Consider the following 26,861-nt stretch of genomic DNA (forward strand, 5'->3'; position numbering starts at 1 on the left):
CTGTAAATTCATGGTTAATATTAAGGGAATGGAAAATGATGGGGAAAATTCCATCTGCCAACAAGATGACTGGGAGATACTTGTACCTTTGCATATGGCCAAGAGAGATAATTTATCAGCGTTACTAGCTTGGCTATTGTAATGAGTGTATAACATCAGAGCAGGACAACAGAAGTAATATGATCAATTTCAAGTTTTCCTCTACCTTCCACTCTAGATGAGACATTTCAGTTTTAGGCAAAATGTACCACAAATTGGTGCAGTTACATGTTTTTTGTTGTCTTCATCAAATTTAAGTAAAACTTCCTATCACTGGGATTCTTTTCATTTTTAGTCCTTCAACCCGTGCTACATGCTACGTGGCTTCTCCATTTTTTTCTGTTATAAGCTATTTTACTTCACAAAGTCAAATATTTATTCCATAATGTCAAACAGGCCTATCTTCTCTCTGAATTTTATTTGAAAATTCTTAAAATAGTAAAGCAATGGGTTAAGTATATCTCTCCCTTGATGAGAATTCAGTTTTTGCTGGGCTTTCTGTCTGTAAGTATAGGTATGCCTTATTTCAGTGTACCTCACTCTATTGCATTTTTTATAAATTGAAGGTTTGTGGCAACCCTGCATTGGGCGAGTCTATTGGAGTCATTTTTCCAACAGCATGTGCTCACTTTCATGTCTCTGTGTCACATTTTGGTAATTCTTCCAATATTTCCAACTTTTTCATTATTATTATATCTGTTATGGTGATCTGTAGTCAGTGATCTTTGATATTTATATTCTTGTACCCACTGGAAATTCCTAGGTTTTCCACCTTTGCTTACTGGGTATGTCAATTTCAAGTTACTTGTCTCTAATTGTTTTTGGGTGCCATGAACCATACCCATATAAAATGGCAAACATAATTGATAAATATGTGTGTGCTGACTGCTCCATCAACTAGCCTTTCCCCATCTTTCTCCCTCTTCTCAGGCCTCTCTATTCCCTGAGACACACAATATTAAAATCATGCCAATTAATAACCCTACAATGACCTCTATGTATTCAAGTGAAAGAAAGAGTTGCACATCTCTCATTTTACATCAAAAGCTAGACATGACTAAGCTTAGTGAGGAAGGCATGTTGAGATCGCGACAGGCTGAAAGCTAGGCTTCTTGTACCAGTTAGCCAAGTTGTGAATGCAAAAGAAAAGTTCTTGAAGAAAATTGTAAATATTACGCCAGTGAACAAATGAATGATAAGAAAATGAAACAGCCTTATTGCTGGATATGGAGAAAGTTTTAGTGGTCTGGATAGAAGATCAAACCAGTCACAATATTTCCATAAGTAAAAACCTAATCGAGAGCAACGCCCTACTCTCTTCCATTCTGAGAGCTGAGGAAGCCTCAGAAGAAAAGTGTGAAGCTAGAAGAAGCTGGTTCATTAGGTTTAAGGAAAGAAGTCATCTATCTCCATAACATAAAACTGTAAGGTGAAGCAGCAAGTGCTGATACAGAAGCTACAGCAACTTTTCCAGAAGATTCAGCTAATCTTTGGTAAAGGTGGCTACACTAAACAACAGATTTTCAAGGCAGACAAAACAGCCTCTTATTAGAAAAAGATGCCATCTAGGACTTTCACAGCTAGAAAGGAGAAGTCAATGCCTGGCTTCAAAGCTTCAAAGGATTTTCAAGGCAGACAAAACAGCCTCTTATTAGAAAAAGATGCCATCTAGGACTTTCACAGCTAGAAAGGAGAAGTCAATGCCTGGCTTCAAAGCTTCAAAGGACAGGCTGACTCTCGTTACGGGCTAATGCAGCTGGTGAATTCATGTGCTCATTTACACTCCAAAAATCTTAGGGCCCTTACGAATTTTGCTAAATCTACTCTGCTTATGCTCTAAAAATGGAACAATAAAGCCTGGATGATAGCACATCTGTTTACAGCACGATTTACTGAATACTTTAATACCACTGTTGAGACCTACTGCTCAGAGAAAAAGATTCCTTTCAAAATATTACTGCTTACTGACAATGCACCTTGTCACTCAAGAGATCTGATGGAGAAATACAAGGAGATAAATGTTGTTTTCATGCCTTCCAATACAACATTCATTCTGTAGCCCGTGGATCAAGGAGTAATTTTGACTTTCAAGTCTTAGTATTTAAGAAATACATTTGGTAAGTCTATAGCTGCCACAGATCATGATTTTTCTATGGGTCTGGGCAAAGCAAATTGAAAACCCAGAAAGGATTCACCATTCTAGATGATATTAAGAACATTCGTGATTCATGGAGTAGAGGTCAAAAATATCAACATTAACAGGAATTTGGAATAACTTGATTCTAGTTCCCATGGATGACTTTCACAGGTTCAAGACTTCAGTGGAGGAAGTAACTGCAGATGTGGTAGAAATAGCAAGAGAACAGAATTAGAAGTAGAGCCTGAAGATGGGACTGAATTGCTGTAATCTCATGACAGAACTTGAACAGGTGAGGATTTTCTTCCTACAGATAAGCAAAGAAGTAGTTTCTTGAGATGAAACCTACTCCTGGTGAAGATGCTGTGAACATCATTGAAATGACCACAAAGGATTTAGAATAGTACATAACCTTAGTTGATAAAGTAGTAGCAAAGTTTGAGAGGATGAAGTCCAATTTTGAAAGAGGTTTTACTGTAGGTAAAATGCTATCAAACAGCATCACATGCTACAGAGAGATCTTTAGTGAAAGAAAGAGTCAATCAATGTAGCAGACTTTATTGTTGTCTTATTTTAAGAAATTGCTACAGCCACCTCAACCTTCAGCAACCACCACCCAAATCAGTCAGCAACCATCAACATCGAGGCAAGACCCTCTACCAGCATAAAGATTAAGACTTACTAAAGGCCCAGATGATCATTAGCATTTCTTAGCAATACAGTATATTTTCATTAAGGTATGTATATTGTTTTTTAAGATATACTGCTATTGCACACTTAAGAGACTATATAGTATATAGTGCATTTAGTATAGTGTAAATATAACTTTTATATGCACTAGAAAACCAAAAAGTTCATGTGATTCACTTTATTGCAATATTCACTACCTAATGGCAGTGGCCCTATAACTGAACCTGCAGTATCTCCAAGGTATGCCTATAATAATATACTTAAGAGAAAGTGTATCTTCAAAAGATAAAAAACAAAATCCACAATTAAACTACAGCAATAAACATTATAATCTATTGAGAATCACCTTACCAAGAGTAAATAAGAACCCTATGAGACAACATTCTAAAACTCTTATTAAAGGACATAAAAGATGATCTGAGTAATTGGAAAGACAGTCTATGATCTTTGGTGGGATGACTTAATATGTAAAAATATTCTCCCCCCACCAAAAAAATATATATACATACACACATGTATATTTATATACACATAGACACAATATATCCCCAAAAAACTGCACTTTGACTTTTTTGGAGGAGCTTAATAATTTGCTCTAAAATTTTATATAGAAAAGTTCCATGAATATATAGTCAATTTCGAGAAACAGAGAGACAGATAGGTTTGCCCTAATAGGCAGATATATTAGGATATATCACAGATAAAAAAAAATAAAAAACACACACACATATCATCAGCCCAAGAACAAATAAGCTAATAGAACAGAATAGAGAACTTGGAGACTCATGTTTAAAGAGGAAGTTGATATATAGGAGAGATGACATCACAAATAAATAAGGCAAAGAAGTGCTGTCTAATAGCTGGTGTTGGGAAAACTGGCTCATGTTAAGAATAAAAAATAAAACTACATCCCTCCTAAAACTACATACAAAGGTAGGCTCCAGATGGATTAAAGACCTAGGTACAAAAATCAAAATTACAAATCTGGTATTAGATCATATAAAAGAAAGATCTTTGTGATGTGGGGAAAAATGACTTATCTTAAATAAAACCTCAAGAGTTTAAGCTGTAGGTAAAAAGTGACAAATTTGATTACATCTGAATTAAGAATTTCTGTATAATAAAGGGTACCATGGTCAAAGAACATACAGATAGCAGAAAAAGATATTTATAGTCTCTAAAACAAAACTGTACTACTGAAGTCCATATAATTCATGAGCAACCACTAAATATCAACAAGACAGAAATCCCACAAGAAAAAAACTCAAGCGTATGAAGAGATGCTGAAATTCATGGACAATCAGAGAAATGCAAATTAAATAATGAGACAATACCTTCATGCTTTAGGCTATCAAAAGCTGATGATAACAAGTACTGGTGGGGAAGTAAAGGCATACAAATCCTCAATGTTTTGCTGGTGGGAAAAGATGGATGCAACAATCTGACAGTATCAAATCAAGCACATGTATACCCTCTGATCAAGTAATTTCACTCCCAGAAATTCTCACACTGTTTTTTATTTTTTAAGAGATAAGGTCTTGCTATGTTATCTAGGCTGGCCTAAACTTCTGGGCTCAAGTGATCCTCCTGTGTAGCTGGGACTACAAGCATGTGCCACCAATGCCTGGCTTCTCACACTGTTTTGTAACATAGATATGTGAAGATGTGTATTATAGAATTGTTTGTAATACTGTAGTGTTGTAGGCAATGTGACTGTCTATAGGGAAGTGGACAGGTTATTTGTTGTAAATATTCATGGAAAACTATCAAGCAGTTAAAAGCAATCAATTATGTTCATCCAGCAATGCAGATAAATCTTAAAAGCATATGATGCTATGATACCAAAACACAAGCACCGCCCCTGCAAATAGATGAATTAGACTTCTTCAGCATTAAAACTTTTGTCCATCAAAGGATAGTATCAAGAAAGTAAAAACACGAATGGAGACTGGGAGAAAAATACTTGCAAACCATGTATCTGATAAAGGTCTAGTATTCAGAAAACAATTCAACAATAAAAAAGACAAATAACTGAGTTATAAATGGCAAAGGATTTAAATAGACATTTATGTAAAGAAGATTTACAAATAGTCAATAAGCACATGAAAAGATGTTCAACATCATTACTCATCAGCAAAATGCCAATCAAAACCACAATGAAATACCATTTCACACCCACTAGGATGGATAGAAAACAAACACCCGAAACAGAAAATAAGTGTTGGCAAGGATATGGGGAAATGGAAGCCTCATATATTGCTGGTGGGAATATAAAAGGGTGCAGCTGTTGTGGAAAACCGTTTTGAAGTTCTTCAAAAAGCTAAACATAGTTACCATGCGACCCAACAATTCCACTCCTAGGTATACAACCAAGAAAAATGAAATCATACATCAACACAAAAACCTATAAAACAACGTTCGTAGTGGCATTATTCACAGTAGTAGAAACAACTCAAATGTCTATTAAATGATTAATAGGTAAGCAAAATATATGTATGCATAATGAAATACTATTCATTAGTCATAAAAAGGAATGCAGTACTGATACATGCTACAACTAGGATGCACCTTGAAAACATTTTGCCAAGTGAAAGAAGCCAGACACAAAAGGCCACATACTGTACGATTCTATTTATATGAAATACCCAGCAAATCCACAGAGACAGAAAGTGAATTAGTGGTTGCCTAGGAATGGGGGTTTCAAGAGAATGGGAAGTGATTTCTAATGGGTATGAAGTTTCTTTTGGGGGCAATAAAATGTGGAACTAGTGGTAATGATTGCAAAATCCTGTGAATATACTAAAAACCACTGAATTGCATATATATACATATATATATATATATATTTTTGAGATGGAGTTTCGCTCTTGTTGCCCAGGCTAGAGTGCAATGGCTCGATCTCAGCTCACTGCAACCTCTGCCTCCTGGGTTCAAGTGATTCTCCTGCCTCAGCCTCCTGAGTAGCTGGGATTACAGGCACGTGCCCAGCTAATTTTGTATTTTTAGTAGAGGCGGGGTTTCTCCATGTTGGTCAGGTTGGTCTTGAACTCCCGACCTCAGGTGTTCTGCCCGCCTTGGCCTCCCAAAGTGCTGGGATTACAGGCATGAGCCACTGTGCCAGGCTGAGCTGTATATTTTAGAATAATGACTTTTATAGTATATGAATTCTATCCCAATTAAAAAGAAAGAAAAGACACAACAACTAAATGCCACGAGGAATCCTGGATTGGATCCTGTTCAGTAAAATGGCATTAAAAGAAAACAACAACAACATGGTTCTGAGAAAAACCCAGTGTAAAATCTATAACATTTACATAACTCAAAAATAAATGCCAACACACAACAAAAAATGTATTTTAAAAGACGTACAAATAAAATGCAGTACATAAAACATACTAGAATGTTTGCCAATGGGAGCAGTGAGAGAAATGAGAATGGAAAATGGAGACAAATGGGAATAAACAGATAAATAAATTGAAAACAAAACAAAAGTATTGCAACACTACCAGAATCATTCCAATAGGAGTACTTGGTAGCCTTTGGTAAGTCATGTTCACTCTTAAAATTAACAAGACCTGACAAAAAATTAGAAATTAATTTTGAAAAATTATATATATATATATTTTTTTTTTACAGTAAGCAGAAACTATCAGACATAGTAAATTTATGTTCCATATTTAGAAACAAGATACCATGGCGGAGGAAGAGGCGGTAGTGTTGTGGGGAATGCCATATGACAGAGAATAGTCTCAAGTCCTGGCTACAGTTTGGAAGTCTTTTATGAAATATGACACTTGCCTTACAATTTCCTTGGCAACATAGGCACAAATATTAAACAGCATCTAGCAAAGGGGGATAAAAAGGATGGAGGGACCAAGAGCTGTTCTTTTTCTAGGTAACTGTCTTTTACCTGTTAATGGGGAATGGCTGATGGAGAGAAGGGGAGAAGTACCAGATGGGAAGCTCTGCTGCCCTGAGGTACTGATCTGAATGTGCGGTTTCTGAAAATAGCTTTAGAGTTATAAATACTCATTTGACTCTTTAGTGCAGTTGATAGATTTTATACTGAATTTTATGGGAAACCTGGAAGGCTTACAAACTCCACGAATGAAATCTTTATAGACAGAAGGAAGATTTTCTGTTTTTTCCTAAGAAAAATAAGAGATTCGGAATGTTTTCATAGTTTAAAAAAACCTAGAGTATAATAAAATAATGTGTGATCACTGCAATGTGATTTAACATATAAAATGTGACTGTATTTTAAGAGGCTGTGGCTGCCTATGAAATATACTTTAAGGATATATCTGCTAGGGAGCTTCCCTCCACCCTTCTCTCTTTTCTCTGAACATGAACTGACGTTATACAGGAAATCTCAAGTGTCAGTCCACAAGTGTTTGGGCCAGAATGTGAAAGGGAACTTTCATTCTAAGAAAAATTATGAACAATCTTGGATAATCTCTCAGAGAAAACACCATCAACAGTAAACAGTAATTTTTGGGGGAAAAGTTACTGGAGAAAGAAGGAGTTTTTTTCTCTAACAATCTATCCCAAGGCTACCCAAAGTGTGGTTCATAGACGAGATGCATAGATCTTAAGAGTAAGCATTTAGAACATTTTTTAACTACAGGCAATTCATCTAACTGCTCTGTGACTCAGTCTCCTCATCTACGAGAACTGGAAAACCATAGTGCCTGCCTAGGATTATGGTATTAGTTAATATACATAAAGCATTTAGGACAGTGTCTGTCACATAGTACACCCTTATTAAATACTATTATTATTTCCTTGGCAAGTGAGATTTAAACACAGACCTGAATGAGGGAGCCAGTCATGCAGGTAAAATAATGATATTAGATGAGCACCCTAGGGTATTTATGCAGTTTCTGTATATTTTCACCTTTAACCTCTGATGATGATCCTGAAATAGATATTACTACTCCAATTCTACAGTTAAAAAAGTGAAGATTAGAAATATTAAGTAGTTTTTTTGTCATATAACTAGCTAATAGGTATCTGTGACCTTTGTCAAAAGCCTTACTTCTTTTATTGGGTTTAAATTGCCTCTGCTTAGGTAATGGGATAGAAGGCCTCAGAACTAAAATCTCCTAACTTTTACTTTGTTCACTCATTCGTTTACTCATCCTTCATTCAAAACATATTTGCTGGCAAGGCACAGTGGCTCACCCCTGTAATACGAGCACTGTGGGAGGCTGAGGCAGGAAGATCGCTTCAGCCCAGGAGTTCGAGACCAGACTAGGCAACACAGTGAGACCCCATCTCAAAAAAAAAAAAGAAATTAAAAATTATGTAGTCCTAGCTACTCAGGATACTGAGGTAAGAGGATCACTTGAGCCCAGGAGGATGAAACTGCAGTGAGCCACGACTGTGCTACTGCACTCTAGCCTGGGCAACAGAGTGAGACCCTGTCTCAAAAAAAAAAAAAAAATGCTGAGCATCTAGTATCATAGTCAACCAATATGTTTTTTGTTTACAAAGAGCAGACCATTTAAACAGGGATATAGTTATGTAAGGATGATGTCCAATGAAGTGCAGAGATATGAGGTGCTATGGGAGTTGGGGTCGGGTGGAGGCCATGTACACAGAGGCCAGTGAGGCCCAGCTCAGAGAGGGTGTGGAGAGAATACTGAGAAGTACATTTAAAAGGCAGGCTGAGAGCAAAATCACAGAACACTTTCTGGGCACAGAGTGGGGAAGCAGTGGAGCTTCTACAAGGGATTATTTTAAAAAAGAATCAGCAGAGTCTGAGAAGAGGGTAGGAACGGAATGGAGAAGGGAAAGAACAAAGGCAGGGATGTCACAGCATCTTGGAATCCTGCCCAGAATTCAACAGGACCTAAGGGAGCAGTAAAGTCAATTCAGGTCCACGCAGAAATACCCCCTACAAGCATCTTGAACAGATTTATGTAATACCTTAGAAATAAATGGATGAGAATGGTATGGTAGGAACAGAAACAAAAGGTAGAACCAGGAAGTATAAAAGACTTGGAAACCAACTAGATTAGAGGGTCATGGGGGAAAATGGAACATGAATACACATTATAGTATGAGGAATTTTAACATCAAAGACTGACTCTTCATAATTCTGTTTTTGGCTTCTTGTTTTGCAAAATCAGGAAAAATGAGAGCATTACATAGTGGTTATGTTGTAATTCACAAAGAATATGAACTGGTTAAAGATGGTTACTAATTAGAAATTCTTAATGATCAAAAGGCAGCTTTACAGCAAGGCAAGACAGTAAACATGTTTGTAAGACTCCAGGGCTGCCAGTATGTGTTTTATGCCCCACTTACTAGCCATTCCCACACATTCTTTTACCCTGTTTACAAAGCGGCTGCCCACAACAAAGCCCTGCCCCCAAGGAAAGGCACACGGTGGCACTGGCCTGACATAAAAGACTTGATATCAACAGTGACTTTCTTTGAACTGTTTAAAGGATTTTCTCTCACTCAAGCCAAGACTTAAGACATTATTTTAAGAAAATAAGATCTGAAAAGTATTACCAGTCTCTTTCACTTCTGGGTGCTTGCTTCTCTAGCACACAAACAAATGGTCCACACTCACTAGCTGGATTATTTTTCTTGAGCTGCTGACAATTTTATAATAAGTTGTCCTTTAAGTTCATTAAATGGAAAAGGCGAAGAATGAGACTCCAGAGTGCATACACAATTCTATCCCTGCAGTGATTCTGGCAGTGCTGGAGGAGGCCACTGCCTCCCACAGGTTTTGCGCCTCTCAGATCAGCTTGGGGCAGGCGGGTCTGCTGGCTCCTTACCTTCTTCAGCAATGACCGTTAGTGTGACGGTGACACCAGCATCTTTGATCAGCTGAACAATGTTATCATGAGACAGTTCAACAATGGACTGCCCATTCACTGCAGAGATATGATCTCCAACTTTCAGTTTTCCACAGCGGTCAGCTGGACTTCCTTCTATGACTCGGCCAATTTTATGAGGAATAACTATGGGAAAAAACCCAAAAAAACAAAAAACCAGGTTTTTCAATTATTTTAGATTTCTGCTAGTGTAGATTTATAATCATCATCATTTAAAAATTCAACATAACATCAAAGAAAAATGTTTAAAAACATAACAGAAAAGTACCACACGTCATCATCCCATCCAAACGCAAGTATTTTCATACTTCTCACTTTTGCCCACATACATACTCTTTACACAGTTGTAATCATAGTATATAAACCTCTTTGCTATCTTCTACCTACCAGAAACCTTTTTCTAATTTTTACATTATCATCCTAATTGTTCTGTTTAAGAGTTATTAATCTCACTGATACCACCTGACTGATCAGATGTCTCATTGTTTATCGTTGATCATTTAAGCTGCATCAAGTTTTTAGCTATTTTAGAAACTGCTACGATAAGATAATCTTTGCTTCTGTTAAAGGGGCACTTGCTCCCATAAGGAACCTTGCAAATAAATGCAGGTCAAACTCAGGTTTAGCACTCAGTAGTTACTGGTCAGAAATTCAGGTACAGTGAAATGACTGACAATTAAAATGAATCATCCTTAATTCCACAGGTAAATTAATTCCTCTTATTTATGCCTTTGGCTCTTTTTAAAATTTGAAAAGCTGAGTGGAATTGGAACATTAAATGTTAAGTGTTAAGACTACTTGACTCATGGATCAAATTCTAAACCAAATACACAAAGCTGAGTCTAATACAATTGCAAAGATGCTCTGTGCAGCTCTACTGTATCTCTGGCTAAGGGCCTTCCTGGACTAACTATTAAGACATTCTGCTATAATTATAGCTTGAAATGAGTTCTCATATATTCAGGAAATCTTGTCAAATAAAATATTTTCCACCATGCAACTGGCAGCATTTGTATTAGGAAACAAATGTTCCTTCTATGTCCTCTGAGAATTTCCTAGCCTAGGTCAATAAACTTTAAACTTATCAGATATGTGGGCTCCTGCTGACTACTGACTGATTTGAATAGGGATACTTCATGTTTTTGAATGGCACTGTGAATGATGTTTAATTTCCATAGTAAAACCCGCTCCTTACTAGTATGTCTGCATCATATCTAGGAGTATGTAAGGGACATCTTAATAGATCTTCATTTGGACTAGAAAAGTTATTCTTGATGATAATTTATTTCTCTACAGACAGTGCCCTGGCTCTTCTAGGAATACACAGTGGGAGATTTTATCTTAAAATAGAGTAAGTCAGTGTTGGAAGGAAGTGCCTTTTAGCTCTGAATTATGTCAAGCACTTATTATTCTATTTTCCTTACAAACAACGTAATTAGAGAAATGCCAGTGCAGAAAGGGCCATGTCGTATGCCAGGCATTATGAGTTGATTCACTAATTCTACAACAGGTGGCACACCAGAAACATATGGCAGGTCATATGGTGGCTCTGTGGTGACCTTCTAAATCAATATCTCAGTTATTCTCCTTTTTACAAAAGATTTACTTCAACATAGTGTTCTTTCTAGATTCCCTGAGAAGAAAACCATTCAGTTCCTTGGCTCACTAAAAGGAGTTTGTTCAGACTTGGGGAAGCATTAAATAGAATTAATTTCTGAAATCTTAGTAGTCCCCTTTCTCAGCCTGTGAGCAATGTGGTAAAAAGAATTGATGCATGGTGGTGGTATACAACTTCCTAAAGGGCTGGTTATCTGGATCAGGGAAGGTAAAAGTAGTCAGATTGTTACTGTCTTAGTATTTATAGCAGTATCACTAGAACAGTTAAAAACAGCAAACAGACCAGTAGAAAGGTAACTTCTGAACATTTTCTAAACGGACTGGGAAACTGTTCAAGGTAACCCCTTAGAATTCACATAGCTAGGGAAAAGCCTTCAGTCCTGCCTTATTTTTGTTGATATGCAAAGTCTACAGGCATTTGCCATAAAGCCAACTTATCCATCTTCATTCATCTTTGGCCTAAATCTGTCTCATAGCCTGGCTTGTCCAGATCCTGAGATCACTTTAGTGCTCTTAAAACATTTCTTTTCAGGAAAACAAAGAACAGTAACTGGAAATGTTTCCTTTTCAAAGAAATCCTTTGCAAGTGGAACTGAAAACTGTATGATAAGAAGGAATAACACTAAAAGCTCTGAAGTACTGGTAAAGCAAAAACTAGCCACGTCTTTTTAATCTTAAATAGAGGCCCTTTCTAAATACTCCATTCATTCAGCACTTAGACAAATTGTGAGGATGCTGGACCTGGATCCCTGATCTTTGAAAAAGTCAACAGTAGAGAAACTCAGAATTCCATAACTGATACCACAGATGCTACTAGGAACTCTTCTTGAGACATACGTCATCAGAAAATACCCGAGACAAGGTCCATAAAGAATGATCTGGCCAGGCACAGTGGCTCACGCCTATAATCCCAGCACTCTGGGAGGCCAAGTGGGAGTTCGAGACCAGCCTGGCCAACATGGCAAAACCCCGTCTCTACTAAAAATACAAAAAACATTAGCCAGGTGTGTTGGCACATGCCTGTAATCCCAGCTAATCAGGAGGCTAACGCATGAGAATCACTTGAACCTGGGAGGCAGAGGTTGCAGTGAACTGAGATCGCACCACTCCACTCCAGCCTGGGAAACAGAGAAAGACTGTCTCAAAGAAAAAAAAAAAAAAAAAAGAAAAGAATGATCTATTCTGACAGACAGGTTTCCTGCCTTTCCACCTGTGCTAACTCCTTTCTGAACCAAATCTTCTCTATCATACAGCTTGCAGCAAGTATTCAGTCTCTGTGAGTGAAAGCTCCTCATTTGAGCTTTCCCCAGGACCCCTTTTCTGTCTATATGTGAAAAATAAAATTCTAACAAGAATACTCTCAGGCCTCAACATTTTATGAGATTATTAACTAGCATTTCAGTGAAATTATCAATTCTGGTTTTACACCAGGACTGAAAATCTCAAGTACTTTACATAAAATTCATCAACAACCTAAGCCTAATTTACCATTCAGCCTGATAATTAATGAGTTGCAATTACTCATTTCCTGCCACACGTGAGCTGCTGCCTCAATCTTATATTTTAATTGGGCTTTCTTTCCTATCTCATTATTAAGTATTGACGAACTTTTAAAAGTTTTTTTTAAAGAAAAGTTAAGAGACGGTTACAATTTTCTAAATAATAATGATGATGATAGCAACGGCAGCAAAAGCTGCAACAAGCAATAGCAGCTAACATTTACTGAAGGCCTTGGCTAAGGGCTTCACATGCCCTGTCTCCTTTAATCCTCACATTCGTGAGACAGGGAGTGTCTCTATCATCCTCATTTTACGGAAGAAACTGGAGCTCTTGGAGGGAAAATAAGTTGCCCAAGATCAGACAGCTATTAAAAGATATAAGCAGGACTTGAATCCAAGTTTGTTGGATTACAAAACCCAACACTTAATGACACTATCAAAGATGAAGTAGCTCCATAGGTAAAACCATCAAAATAGTAAAAAATGATTGAAACAAGGAAATATAAAACTACTTAAAGATTTTTAAATTTTAAAAAATTTACCAATATAATATATACAAATAAAAATACTTAATTAAATTTTAATACTTAAATTTAATACTCAATTAAATTTTAATATCATTGAAATTTAATATAACAAATTTTAAATATAAACAAATGTAAAAATATGCTCAAACATATTTAAGCAGTGAAACTTATTTTACTGATTTTCTCTATACAGCTTAGTTTTATGGTGAACATCAGACTCTCCCCAAATTTCTGTAGTGCTAGAAAAGGAATATCTTCAATACAGAAAGTGGTTAGCATCTGTCTACTAGAGTAATACTCTTTCACTCTTTTTGTTCATCTGAATGCCTGGGGTTATCATATGTTACGAGAATGACAATATCATTATCCTAAATGGTTATCTGTTTTTGGAAATACTGATTCCAATGACATAACATGAAAACCACCTAAAAGCTGCTTTCCTTTCATTTTTCTGACACAGGCCATATTATCATCCTCACAGCATCAGTGACAGTTCCAGTTCCAAGTGTTTCCATGGCAACTGCTTTGGGAAAATGGAAACTAGTATCAGTGAGCAGTGACCTAATACTATAGCAATAACTCATCCATGTCATGGACTCTTTTTCCCTTATACACTTCCATTAATTTTAGCAAGATTTTTGCAAATTGCTTTGGCTCACAACACTTTCCTAAAACTGTTTTCTTTTTTTTAAACTAAGGTTTTAGCAACCACTTGGTCTAAAAGGATCTCACTATTCAAAATATAATCAAACTGACTTGTAAAGGCAAGGGCACATTTTCATGTAGTCAGAGATTTTTATTATTTGACTTGGGGCTGGGTTCTCATATTCAACTGGATTTTATCATTATATTAAAAATTATTATTTTATAGAAACATCAAGACAAATATTTCATTTGCTGAATTGTAACAGCCCTGAATATATCAGATGTAATTCCTCCTTTGATCATGGAACTGATATAAATACATTCATCTTCTGGATTAGAATACTCTGTTAAATTCGGTTCAAGATATTTTAGATTCATTTTCTAATTGTTAACAAAATTTTTACCTTTCAATGAAACATTTATAAAAAGTATGCCTCTTATTCAACAAGAGTAATTTATAGCTGTACTACAGCAATTATTATTAAATAATAACATTAAATATCAAAGACATATTTGGGTCAAGATTTTTCTATTAATCTGCTTTGCTTGTTCTCAATTGCTTCTAGTCTTTAATTCTTTTCTATATACACAATTTCTCCTAATTTTCAAAACCTATGCCCCCATTTTTTTGTTTTTATTTTTTTATTATACTTTAAGTTCTAGGGTACATGTGCACAACATGCAGGTTTGTTACATAGGTATACATGTGCCATGTTGGTGTGCTGCAGCCATTAACTCGTCCTTTACATTAGGTGTATCTCCTAATGCTATCCCTCCCCTCTTCCCCCACCCCACGACAGGCCCCGGTGTGTCATGTTCCCCTTCCTGTGTCCAAGTGTTCTCAATGTTCAATTCCCACCTATGAGTGAGAACATGTGCCCCCATTTTTTTAAAAGTCAGCATTATATCTTTCATTAAATCCATATCTATTACATATTATCTTCAGTATAACCTTGATGCAAATGGAGCTACTGACACTTAGTAAATATTTTATAGAATGTGAGATAATAGATAAACCTGAAGCCTAGAAAGTTTGGTTCAGATTACCTAATTTTGAAAATAAGGAAAGTATTCACCATTCTTAAAAAGATAAGTACCTAAGGCATTTTATACATAGTTCCTAATTATTTCATAAACTCCAGTGGGAGCCTCAGAAAACTGGACTTGCAGGGAGAGACAATAAGATACAATATCCCTTACCTCCTGGAGGTGGTTTGTTTTTGGAAGTGAGGATGACAAAGCCAAATCCTTCATTTTCCTTTCGTTGCAAGACAACATCATAGGGCTCCTGGGGTGCAGGCCTGGCTGCGACCTCTGCCCGGTTCAGGCGGGGAGATCCATTCTGTGTTGAAATGAAGACCTGAGAGCTGTCGTCCTCAGGTTGTTTTTCTATAATAAACATGATCAGTTTTGATATTTCTGGAACATCATAATTTCTGGTGACTAAAGTGTTTTTATGCTAAGCCCCTCACAGAAAAATTCGGTTTCTAATAACATAAAGAATAGAAAAGCAGCCCCACATGTGAGCTTTGGGTGTAATCTGAGTGCAGATTTAGGCAACAACAGTCCATCCGACTTCCCAGATACTCAGAGTGGATTACTGAAAAATACATACAATCTCAAGTTGTCGTTTTTCTTTCCCCCCTCCCCAAGATGGAGTCTTGCTCTGTCACCCAGGCTGGAGTGCAGTGGCGCCATCTCGGCTCACTGCAACCTCTGCCTCCAGGGTTCAAGCAATTCTCCTGCCTCAGCCTTCCGAGTAGGCGGGATTACAGGTGCCCACTATCATGTCCGGCTAAGTTTTGTATTTTTAGCAGAGATGGGGTTTCATCATATTGGCCAGGCTGGTCTTGAACTCCTGACCTTGTGATCTCATTTTAAAGGAAGCTTTTAAAAGCTTCTGTGAGATTTGATAGTAAAAATTCTTCTTAAAACTGTTCTAGTTCCATCAAGGTTTATAACATGGACCAATAATTTTAACAAAACACATAATGAGGAATGACACAATGAACTTCCTTTTAAAATCAATTATAAATATAATTTAGTTCAGTGACTGATATTCATTGATGTCTGTCTTAGAGGTTAAAGCATCAGGGCAGAAATGTTGCCCCATTGTAACAGTTTGCTACCTGTACAGGATTTGTAGCATATGATAATGTTTTGCAATTGCAGCTTCCTGAGTGATGATATAAGATGAGTTCACCATTAGCAGTTCTCAGCCTTCCACCTCCCCAGCCCTCACCCCTCAACTTGCTGGGACACATAGCAAGCTGTCCACATGAACAGCAAACACTTCTAGGCACAGACAGGGTCATATGAAATTCCTGATAAATGGCCAATTAACCTACACCTTTTTCTGCTCTTTTATCAGAACTTGAGAATGGCAAAGTCCTAATTAATTTTTTAAAAAGGACATTTTTTTTCCATAATTTAGTACAAACCATTGTTAATAATAACCACAACACACTGCAGTCGTGTACATATTTATAAGGTCTCTTTTTGGCTGAAAATTCACATGGTTTTAAGAGTATGTTTTTTTCTTTTTTCTTTTTTTTTTTTCCAAAATGCATGGTTAGAATGTATTAGCTAAAATGTCTCCAACAATACCACACTACTATGAAACTTCTTCATGATTCTTTCCAGGGAAGAGCCAATTTGTAGGTTGTATAACATCACAATTTTACTGTAAGTAGTTACATTTGGCCTCCAACAAAACCAAATTGAGGCAGTACTGCATTACAAAATCTGTATGCATCTCTAAAATGCTGGTATTTACCAAAGGAGGCAGGCCTTTACTTTGAATGTTGCAATAAAAAATACAGTGCCTCATTTTTTTTTTTTTTTTTTTTTTTTTTTTTTTTTTTTGAGATGGAGTCTCGCTCTGTTGCCCGGACTGGAGTGCAGTGGCCGGATCTCAGCTCACTGCAAGCTCCGCCTCCTGGGTTTACGCCATTCTCCTGCCTCAGCCTCCCGAGTAGCTGGGACTACAGGCGCCCGCCACCTCGCCCGGCTAGTTTTTGTATTTTTAGTAGAGACGGGGTTTCACCGTGTTAGCCAGGATGGTCTCGATCTCCTGACCTCGTGATCCGCCCGTCTCGGCCTCCCAAAGTGCTGGGACAGTGCCTCATTTTTAAGAGTGAGGTAAATATTCATCCAATTAACAATTTATTATTGTCCACTTTGTACCAGACAGGCACTCTTCTAGGTGCTGAGGATACAGGAGATAACTAAACAAATAAAAAATCATAGCTTCATGAGGCTTATATTCTTGTGCTACAGAGTTGTATTTTTCTAATTTTAAAGTGGCAAGAATTCACTTATAAGACTTCCTAATTATTCATAAAGCTACTGATGAGAAACTATAAGAGATATTCATATCCTAATGTTACAGTTTAAACCCTGATCTCTGAATTAAACTGCAAATTTTAATCCAGGCCCTACCTCTTACCAGTTATTTGTTTCTCAACCTTTCTCTGAGTAGTCATAGAACTAGACAATGACCTCATAATGTTGTGAAGATTAAATAATTCATGCGTCTATGACATAGTAAGCACTCAATAAATGTTAAATTATACTAAAACTTCCCAAGTAGAAACATCCCACTTTCCTTTAGTAGTTCAGATTTCATTGGGATCCAAAAATCTTTGTACATTCAGCTAGTGGGATATCTTGGTATGACTAAATAACTTTTTATTTGCTATAAAAAAAAAAAAAAATTTAGGCCAGGCATGGTGGCTCATGCCTGTAATTCCAGCACTTTGGGAGGCTGAGATGGGCGGATCATTTGAGGTCAAGAGTTCGAGACCAGCCTAGCCAATGTGGTAAAACCCCATCTCTGCTAAAAATACAAAAATTAGCCATGTGGTGGTATGCTACTCAGGAGGCTGACGTGGGAGAATCGCTTGAACCTGGGAGGTGGAGGCTGCAGTGAGCTGAGCTCATACCACTGCACTCTAGCCTGGGTGACAGAGTGAGACTCTGCCTCAACAAAACAAAACAAAACAAAACAAAACCGGATTTAAATCAATACTCCCACCTATAATACCACATTTGCGAAATGCATCAATATATGAAAATACTCTTAATATAGAAACCCAAAATGTATTTTTTTATAGTAGTATTTCTGAATCCTTTTGTCTTTGCATGGCCTTTCACAGTGAGGCCTGGATCACACCAAATGAGTTACCTCAGATACTAATGAATGTAATAAAATAACAAAACTACACAGGAGGTAGACTAGTATCTTTGTTTCTTTTTTAACTTTCCAGAGCAGGAACAAGTTCACATACCTCCATAGAAGATCTTTCGTCTGACAGTTAGTAACACATGGCCATTTCGAGCAGCAGTCGTCATGAGGTCCAAGACTTGTTTGTGTGATTTCCCTTTAACAGGAATTCCATCAATGCACATTAGTTCATCAGCTGCACGGAGCCGACCATCTTTCTCAGCTGCTCCCAGGGGAATAATAGCCCCGATATATATCTGATAAGATAACAAAGTATAGTTTGGTCCACAGTGTAAAGTTTAGCTGAAGAGTTAATGAATTCCTAACTTAGCATTGTGCAAATCAACAGATTTTTGCAGTTCAACTATGAAAACAATCATATTTTGGAAAGGTATTATCTGGGAAAGTGCCCATTCTCCAAAATGGCACTTCAAATAACCACACTGTATTATGTAATCCCTTATAGATCCTCAGGGCTGTGTACAAAGGAAATAGAAAATACGAAGTTGTTCAATAACTCAAAATGCACCACCATTATCCCCATCATTACAATGAAACAAAACACTAAACTCAGAAAATAGAAATCTGCATAGTAGCTATTAAAAGTCTGTTCAATGTCATCAGGCAAGATTTTCTACATACTGTTCACAGCAACTGAGATCATTCTCAATGGTACTCCCATCACATAAGACTAACAGTACAAGTTCAATATACACAGCACAGAGACATTTCTTCTTTCTAAATCTCAATGGGAACAGAGTGGCCTGAAGCTCACTTGTATCTAAGTGAACAAATCTGGTTCACTTTGCTCACCAGCAATAGAATCCTATTAATTAGGCAATTCTGAATGTTTGGGCTAGTTTCAGAGCTGCTAAAATCTGACATTCAAGAGAAAAGAAAGGTTTCTTCTAAGTTGTTTGAGACAAATTCTTAACATGTCTAAGTGAACATTATGAGTATCAACAAAATAGGAAGCAATAAAACAAAAATACAAATACCACCAAGAACAATTAAAGTATCTACTATTTGTTCTACATAGGGCAACCTGCCTTAAGCTTTATGTGTCTCCAATGACTGTTGTAACTGTAACCAATATGACCAATTAGAACAAATTTATACTACATAAATCAAATGTTCTATTCAGAAATAAGAAGTCTGTAATTTTTAAAGATTACTGTTCTTCACCTAACTTCCAACCATAATATAGTCTTTTTTGATATTATATAAAAGAAAATGCAAATATGTTCTTAAAAATTCTATAGAACACATTACTTCTTTGTTATTCAAACCAAGAGCAAAACTTAGAAACAAAACCCACTACATTTGTTCTCTAAAATAAGTTTATGTGAGAATCATATGTAAACAAAATCCTAGACTTCAGATGCTTTGCAAATACAACCCTTATGCCTCTGGACAAAAATATTAATTATTTTATATTCCTCTAGTTTCAAAGTAACAGATGAAATGACATGCAAAGTACTGAGCATGAAAATGCCAACCTATTAATAAGATGAGGTGAAACAATATACACAAGGCTCATGCCAACCATTTATGGAGCATTCAGCAGAAGTAATAGTGGGAAAGAGGACATGGGATTATAGGTTTCTTAGAGAAGGAAAATGTCTTAGACTGTGTTTAATGAGGGCAAAGGAAAATACAAACTTAAAATAAGCTTTATGTAGTTATTCACACAGAGAAGTAAATAAATTAATCACTGTCTAATTTGCAGCTGACATATTCAGTTTTTACTCACAGTTTTTAGCCTCAGCTAAACCCCAATAACTGAGGGACTATGATACTAATAGAAATGCAGTTCTTCCTCATATTAATGAAACTGTTAGAGGAAAAAAGAAACTTAAAACACAAAACAAAACACACCGTAATCCACCAAATCACCACTCAAAACGTCTGAACAGGAAACAGCCACGTTCCAAAGAAGTGACACTTACAGACTGGTCAGGTCCATCTCCTCCTAGCACCCTGAAGCCAAACCCTGACTCTTGTTTTCGAAGAAAAACATCCAAATCTTTGGTGTTTGGTGCTAAGGAAAATCAGAAAATATAAATATTTTGATTTATTTTAAAAGGACTAAAACAAAACAAAGCTCAATAGTAGGATATTATAGAGTAAGACAATAAACTATAATCTCAGAACTTTTTAATATGTGAAAATTTGCACAGGAGTGTAACACACACACACACACACAATTCAACTATAAATCCTTGTTTTGAGCTCTAAGCAAAACTGTATCAAGACTGTTTAGAAGCATTTACTCTCACTTCCATATACTCAGTATTACACTGTCATTAACTTCTAATGCTGTCCAATCAATATAACAATGTTGAATTCAGAATGATCAAACTTGAGTTTGATATTTGACAGGTGCAAATGACCTAACTTAACACTTGGTTAAGGTACATTAAATCCTAGGAAAACAGTGCCTATAAAATATCTTATTCCTGCTCTCAAGCTGATACCTTTCTCTCAGAAAAGTATTCCATATGAACTACTTACCTAGCCTGGTTTTGCAAACTGATAGCATTTTAAATGAAAATAATTAAGAACTAACATTTATTATTAGCCCCATTTGCTAGGTGGGAAAACAGGGTCTAAGTAAGTTGGCCATTGTCACACAGCAAGTGGTGAAGCTAAGATTTAAATCCAGGTTGATTTCCAGGGTCTAATCTCCTAACCCATACTATCCTACCCTGAAAGGGTAGGTTGTATTCCTTAGAATATTAAGCAGGAGGATTGCTTGAACCTGGGAGGCGGAGGTTGCAGTGAACCGAGATAGTGCCACTGCATTCCAGCTTGGGCAACAGAGCGAGACTCCATCTCAAAAAAAAAAAAAAGAATATTAAGTCACAAAAATCTATTTCTTGACTAAAATTTTTTCGTTGGGAAAATATTAATGTTATTTATAGGTAAGAACATACATAATAAAATACATAAATAAAATATTAATGTATTTACTATAAAGAGAAAAGAAATAAATATGTCAGGGAACTATATAAAAAGTGAGATTAGTCAATTCCTGATAATACTCTATAGAAGCAATATCTTTTGATATATACTTCCTATTAAAATTGTAGAACTTTAGAGATTAAAAGAGTCCACTTTGGGAAGCCGAGGCGGGTGGATCACGAGGTCAAGAGTTTGAGACCAGCTTGACCAACATGGTGAAACCCCGTCTCTACTAAAAATGCAAAAATTAGCCAGGCGGGCTGGCGCACACCTGTAGTCCCAGCTACTCAGGAGGCTGAGGTAGGAGAATTGCTTGAACCTAGGAGGCAGAGGTTGCAGTGAGCCAAGATCTTGCCACTGCACTCCAGCTCCGGGTGACAGAGCAAGACTCTGTCTCAGAAAAAAAAAAAGAGTCATGAATTCAACTCACTTATTTTATGGGTGAAGCCTGATGGAACTGCAGAGTTTATACCAGTTTTAACAATGTATCAGGCTATGAATGGAAAGTATGAAGAAAGGGATTCTACATAGTTATGCTAATTGAAATGATTGCTTTGCTATGCATACAACGGGTTTTCATCTTTCTGAATATGGATTGGGATTATCAAGATGTAGTTCTGCAATTAATTAAATAAGCATTACGTCAATTACACATATATCCCACTTGTACATATCTTTTCCAAAGTAGATTTACGTCTATTTCTAAGAAAAAACAAATTTAAAAAAATTATACCTACTTAAATCTGCAATTTTACTTTGGAAAAGATTTATCATTAGTAAGTGAATTGGTAGGAACATGCATGAATTTCTGCCTCATGTGGTCTCTCTTTTTATCTCTCAGCTGTACTCCTTTAAGGAGTCAACTCTTTAGTTTCCTCTTCAAATTGTACACCCTTCCTCAAATTGCATTCACCTCTGATTCATCCTTCACACTCCTGCCAGAGAAACCTTTCTAAAACACAAAACTATGTCTTCCTTATAGTTAAAGGCATTCTGTGGTTCTCTGTTATTTATATGACCAACTCCAGATCCCTTTGAGGGGCATCACTGGCCTAATCTGTTCCTGCTCTCCTCTGTTACTTTCCTTGCCAACTGCACCCAGCAAAAGTGAATTACTTGCAGAACCCAAGTCATGCAAGACCAGTGTGCCCATGCTATTCCTTCTGTCTTTCCCTTTTATCTTCCTGATAGACTCTTTTTCATCCCTGATGACTTAGCTTTGCTTCTAGTATGAAGCTTTTCCTGATGCTTCCTACTGCCCACGCTGATAAAACTGAGTATTCCTTCTTTGGATCCCAATCTATCCATTTCATCTTTCTATCACTGTACCTGTTAGGCTTATTACGTGTACTTATTTGTATACTGTTTGATTACATATTTGCCTTTTTCCATTTAGTTCTAATAATATTTTTGGGTGTAGGTCCTATGTAACCTATTTATCTCTGTATTCTAGTTACCTAGTATGGCATCTGGTAGATAACTGGCCCTTAAAACATGATTTTGAAAAAAATGAATGTGTGAATGTTGAATATACATGGAAGAGGTCCAGAGTTCTATTAAAATGGTAATGAAGGAATAACTTTTCAATATGCTTCTGAAAGACGGGAAGACCCTAGTCTAAAATAAATCCAAATTTATCTTGTTACATGCTTTCCTGAAGTATTCCACAACTACTTACGTTTATCTTCATATAAAGTCTTAGATTTCAGGTAGACCTCAGAAGGATCCAATTTCGGGGATCCTGACCTGATAATGCTGGGTGGAAAAGGCATAGGCTGAGGAATAGGCTCATTTATGGCCTCCAAACTTCCTGAATTTTCCTTTTTATCTGTTTTCTGAAATGGAAAAGGGCCTTACTTAGTATTTTTAAAAAATCAGATGGTTAATTCATAAAACTGATATCTGAAATGGATATGTCAACTGATTATAGTTGTAAAGGTGGCAGGATCAAAGACACAGCAAATTTACAGTTACAGGAATTCATTTTCATAGCAATGTGTATTTGATTGAAACGTATTTAACTTAAATTAGAAAAAAGTTTTCAGTAATATCAACTGAAGAGCCTTAGTTAGTCCTATGTTTAAACAATTTTGCCCTTTTCTCCACCACCAAGACACAAATTGACTTTGAGATGAAGATAAATAAAAATACAACACAAGACAGCACTTCTGAGTTAAAGTAGGAGGAAGATTCAGAGAATATCTTCATAAAATTCTTGCCCCGGCCCACTTCCCATTCACTGAGTTTAATTTCTAAGGAAGATGTTTAAGATAAGATAATACTCTTTCTAAGAAAACAGGAGAGGTTAACTCTAATTTAGGTTATAAAGATGGCACTGTGAAAACCCTGCCTGGCCAATTCATACATATTAAGAGAAAATGTACCATGCAAGATAATTAGATAAGGGAAAACACAGTCGCATATTTTGATATTTTTCCTATTCAGATAGCACTTTTCCAAGATAATAGTCAAGCAAAATGATTTATTTAATAAAATGTTAACAACGAAATTCAATAAATAGCCTAAGGAATATGGTTTTGAGACCAGTTTGTTTTCCTGGATTATTGTTACGAGAGGGAGATTATGGATGTTTGTGATCATTAACAATGACTAGAATGCAGGGGCACCAGCTTGTCAGGGAGTAATCAGGGGTCAGCCACTACAAAGTGTTGGGCTAGAGGGGACCCTTCAATCTCCCAGACCCAGTGAAAAGGGAGAGAAGCTAAAGGTAGTCTCCCACCCTTTCCCCACACATCTTAGCATTCTGTCAGAAGCGGTTAAAGTTCATCAGACCCTTCCATCAATTATAAAACATTAGGGCCACTGCGGCTGCAGTGGCATCCATTATGAAATAGATATGGTGGCACAGGAATTAAAAATGATTACTAGAGGAACCAGAGAAATGCAGAATACAGTGCAATTTGAACTGAATGGACAAAAACAATTTCTGTTCACACTGGACCCAATAGTATAAGCAGTCAATGAAAAGGGCAGAAGTTGGCCAGGCATGGTGGCTCACGCTTGTAATCCCAGAACTTTGGGAGGCTGAGGTGGGCAGATCATCTGAGATCAGGAATTTGAGACCAGCCTAGCCAATGTAGTGAAACTCCATCTCTACTAAAAATACAAAAATTAGCCGTGTGTGGTAGCGTGCACCTGTAATTCCAACTACTGGGAGGCTAAGGCACAAGAATTGCTTGAACCTACATGGCAGAGGTTGCAGTGAGCCAAGATTACACCACTGCACTCCAGCCTGGGTGATGGAGTGAGACTCTGTCTCAAAAAAAGAAAAAAAAAAGGCCCCAGAAGCTGAGTGATTCTTTTTAATCCATAAAACAGCAAATTTGCAGAGGATTCCTACTTGGTGGGCTAGAAATAACTAATTCATTTAATATAACCATCTATAGTTTATGGTTATGGAAGGCTATCTTTCATTTTGAGATAAAAGACTCCAAATGAGCAAACTAGAACTAAATTAGAATTTTAAATGAAATTGTCTTTATATCTAAAACATTGTGGATATTTAAATAGCTACAAATGTGCACCTCGCAGAGTTTCTTCCACAAAGCAATATTTGATGCACCCCTTTTTAAAGTTCTTACACTCTACACAGGTCCTTAAATAGGCTACGTGATTATTTAGAAGAATGCCAAAGAAGACACTGTTTCAAGTCTTTCACTTTGACAACAAGCACATTTAGCACAGAAGGCCACAATTACTCTAGAAGTCTTGTTCAGTTAGCAGGATGTGGTGGTTCACGCCTGTAATCCCAGCACTTTGGGAGGTTGAGGCAGGCCGATCATGAGGTCAAGAGATCGAGACCATCCTGGCCAACATGGTGAAACCCTGTCTCTACTAAAAATTCAAAAAATTAGCTGGGCGTGGAGGTGTGCACCTATAGTCCCAGCTACTTGGGAGGCTGACGCAGGAGAATTGCTTGAACCCGGGAGATGGAGGCTGCAGTGAGCCGAGATGGTGCCACTGCACTCCAGCCCGGGCAACAGAGCAAGACACTGTCTCAAAATAAATAAATAAATAAATAATAATGAAAAGAAGCCTAATTTAGTCTTAAAAGTAAGAAGATTATCTAAAAGTGCATGCACATTTATAGTCCCCACAAAATTATGTGAACTACTATGTCTTCTCTTCAGGCAGGGGCAAGACGATGTAATAATTTATCATCTGTCTTAATGTTTAGGTCCTTCCTACCTTGTTTCTCTAAAACACAAAAGTAAAAAGACCTCTGGGTTGGTTCTTTGATGTGTTCACATTTTATAACTTAGAGAACAGGCTTATTGGTACAATAGGCCTTCAGCAGTCCTCCAGTTGCAATACTTACCCAGTGGAGCACATCTCCTCACTAGGGGGCTTTTTCAAATGCTTCCCTAGTTTCTGATAAACACAAGCCAAGGGCAGCATGCCTCCAAACTTCTCCCGGTCGATAACCATCACCACAGTGAGCCCCTCTTACAGAGGGACATGTGGCATCTCTCTCAGTGTGTTGGGGAAAGGATTTGAGGACCAGCGGATACTCACCATTTTGGCAGTTTTGGTTGGTGAAGGAGGACCTTAAAAAAAAATGAGCCAAAGTTTAAAACCAGAGGATGCATTCCCAGATCACAAATACTGCTGATGTTTATAATAAAACTAGCTTCAACTTTTAGTAGGCTAGTAAATTCTGTGTCTAACCTCCTATGTAGCAGGTATTATACATATATTATCTCATTTCATTTTTATAACAATCTGAAGGCACAAATGTTATGACCATCTTATAGAGAAGGTAAACTAAGATTCTTTCCTATACCAAAGAACCAGTAAGTGGCAAGGCAGGAAACTGACATCAAACCTGTGTGACATGGAACTTTGGTGTCTTTGTTACACTTGTTGAAGCCCTGGCTTACTCTCAAGCACTCACATAGAGATTTCTACTTTACTCGGAGCACATTCCACCATCACTCAGAGAAGAAACCCATATGAATCAAAGGAATGAGAATAAGAAAAAACTCCCAAAGAAGCTGAAGTGCTCATTTGCCTCAATAGTGAAAAGTAAAATCCAGAGAGATAAAAGAGTTAAGTGGTTAAGTTTTATTCTTTACGATACTAGTCACTTATAAGTATGGATTTAAGAAAGCCTATTAAAATTAAACTTTGTGATTATTCCTTGGAACTGGATTTGTAAATGTCTGGGAGCAGTTCATGTCAGCTGATGACCTTGAAAAATAAAAATTCTATTTCTCTCACATAAGCACTGTGCGGTTTAGTTAACATCTACAGGCAGATACTAGAGTGTAAGATAAAAGCTTTATGAGCACAAGCTATCATGATTGCCTCTGCAGAACAGACTAGCACACCATCCAACATTTTACTTATCCACAGAGATGCTAGCTCTTTCAAAACATCTTTGGTGCACTACAGAGGTCCAGATGACACACCATTGGTTGAAAGAGTCCATTTCTATTACTGTCATCAACAAAGAAATGAAATTAAGAGGATGTATTTCATTTGAAGTATCACAATGCTGTGACTCTCTCTAATCATTAAAGCCAAGAATCAGATTTTCAAAAGAATACAGAGGGAAATAAATCCATAATGGACATGAACGAAGCCACTAATAACTTTTTAAAAACTGCTGGAAAAGATACTGCTTATGGAAACAATCAGACA

At 36.9% G+C, this 26,861-nt stretch overlaps 1 protein-coding gene across 3 annotated transcripts in view; it reads right to left on the reverse strand.

Annotated features, from left to right (window-relative positions):
• Positions 1–26,861, reverse strand: part of MAGI3 (membrane associated guanylate kinase, WW and PDZ domain containing 3) — a 300,844-nt gene that overhangs the window by 17,026 nt on the left and 256,957 nt on the right. For all 3 annotated transcript variants that reach the window (XM_033198447.1, XM_033198450.1, XM_033198448.1), the window contains exons 11-16: positions 25,734–25,765; positions 22,876–23,032; positions 20,183–20,274; positions 18,298–18,490; positions 15,209–15,397; positions 9,661–9,846 (exon numbers count right to left, since the gene is read on the reverse strand). In XM_033198447.1, the coding sequence (XP_033054338.1) occupies positions 9,661–9,846; positions 15,209–15,397; positions 18,298–18,490; positions 20,183–20,274; positions 22,876–23,032; positions 25,734–25,765 (849 nt within the window). The remainder of the gene's footprint in view (positions 1–9,660; positions 9,847–15,208; positions 15,398–18,297; positions 18,491–20,182; positions 20,275–22,875; positions 23,033–25,733; positions 25,766–26,861) is intronic.

The sequence above is a fragment of the Trachypithecus francoisi genome, unplaced genomic scaffold, assembly GCF_009764315.1.
Source record: "Trachypithecus francoisi isolate TF-2019V2 unplaced genomic scaffold, Tfra_2.0 Lachesis_group5, whole genome shotgun sequence".
NCBI classification, from domain to species: Eukaryota; Metazoa; Chordata; class Mammalia; order Primates; family Cercopithecidae; genus Trachypithecus; species Trachypithecus francoisi.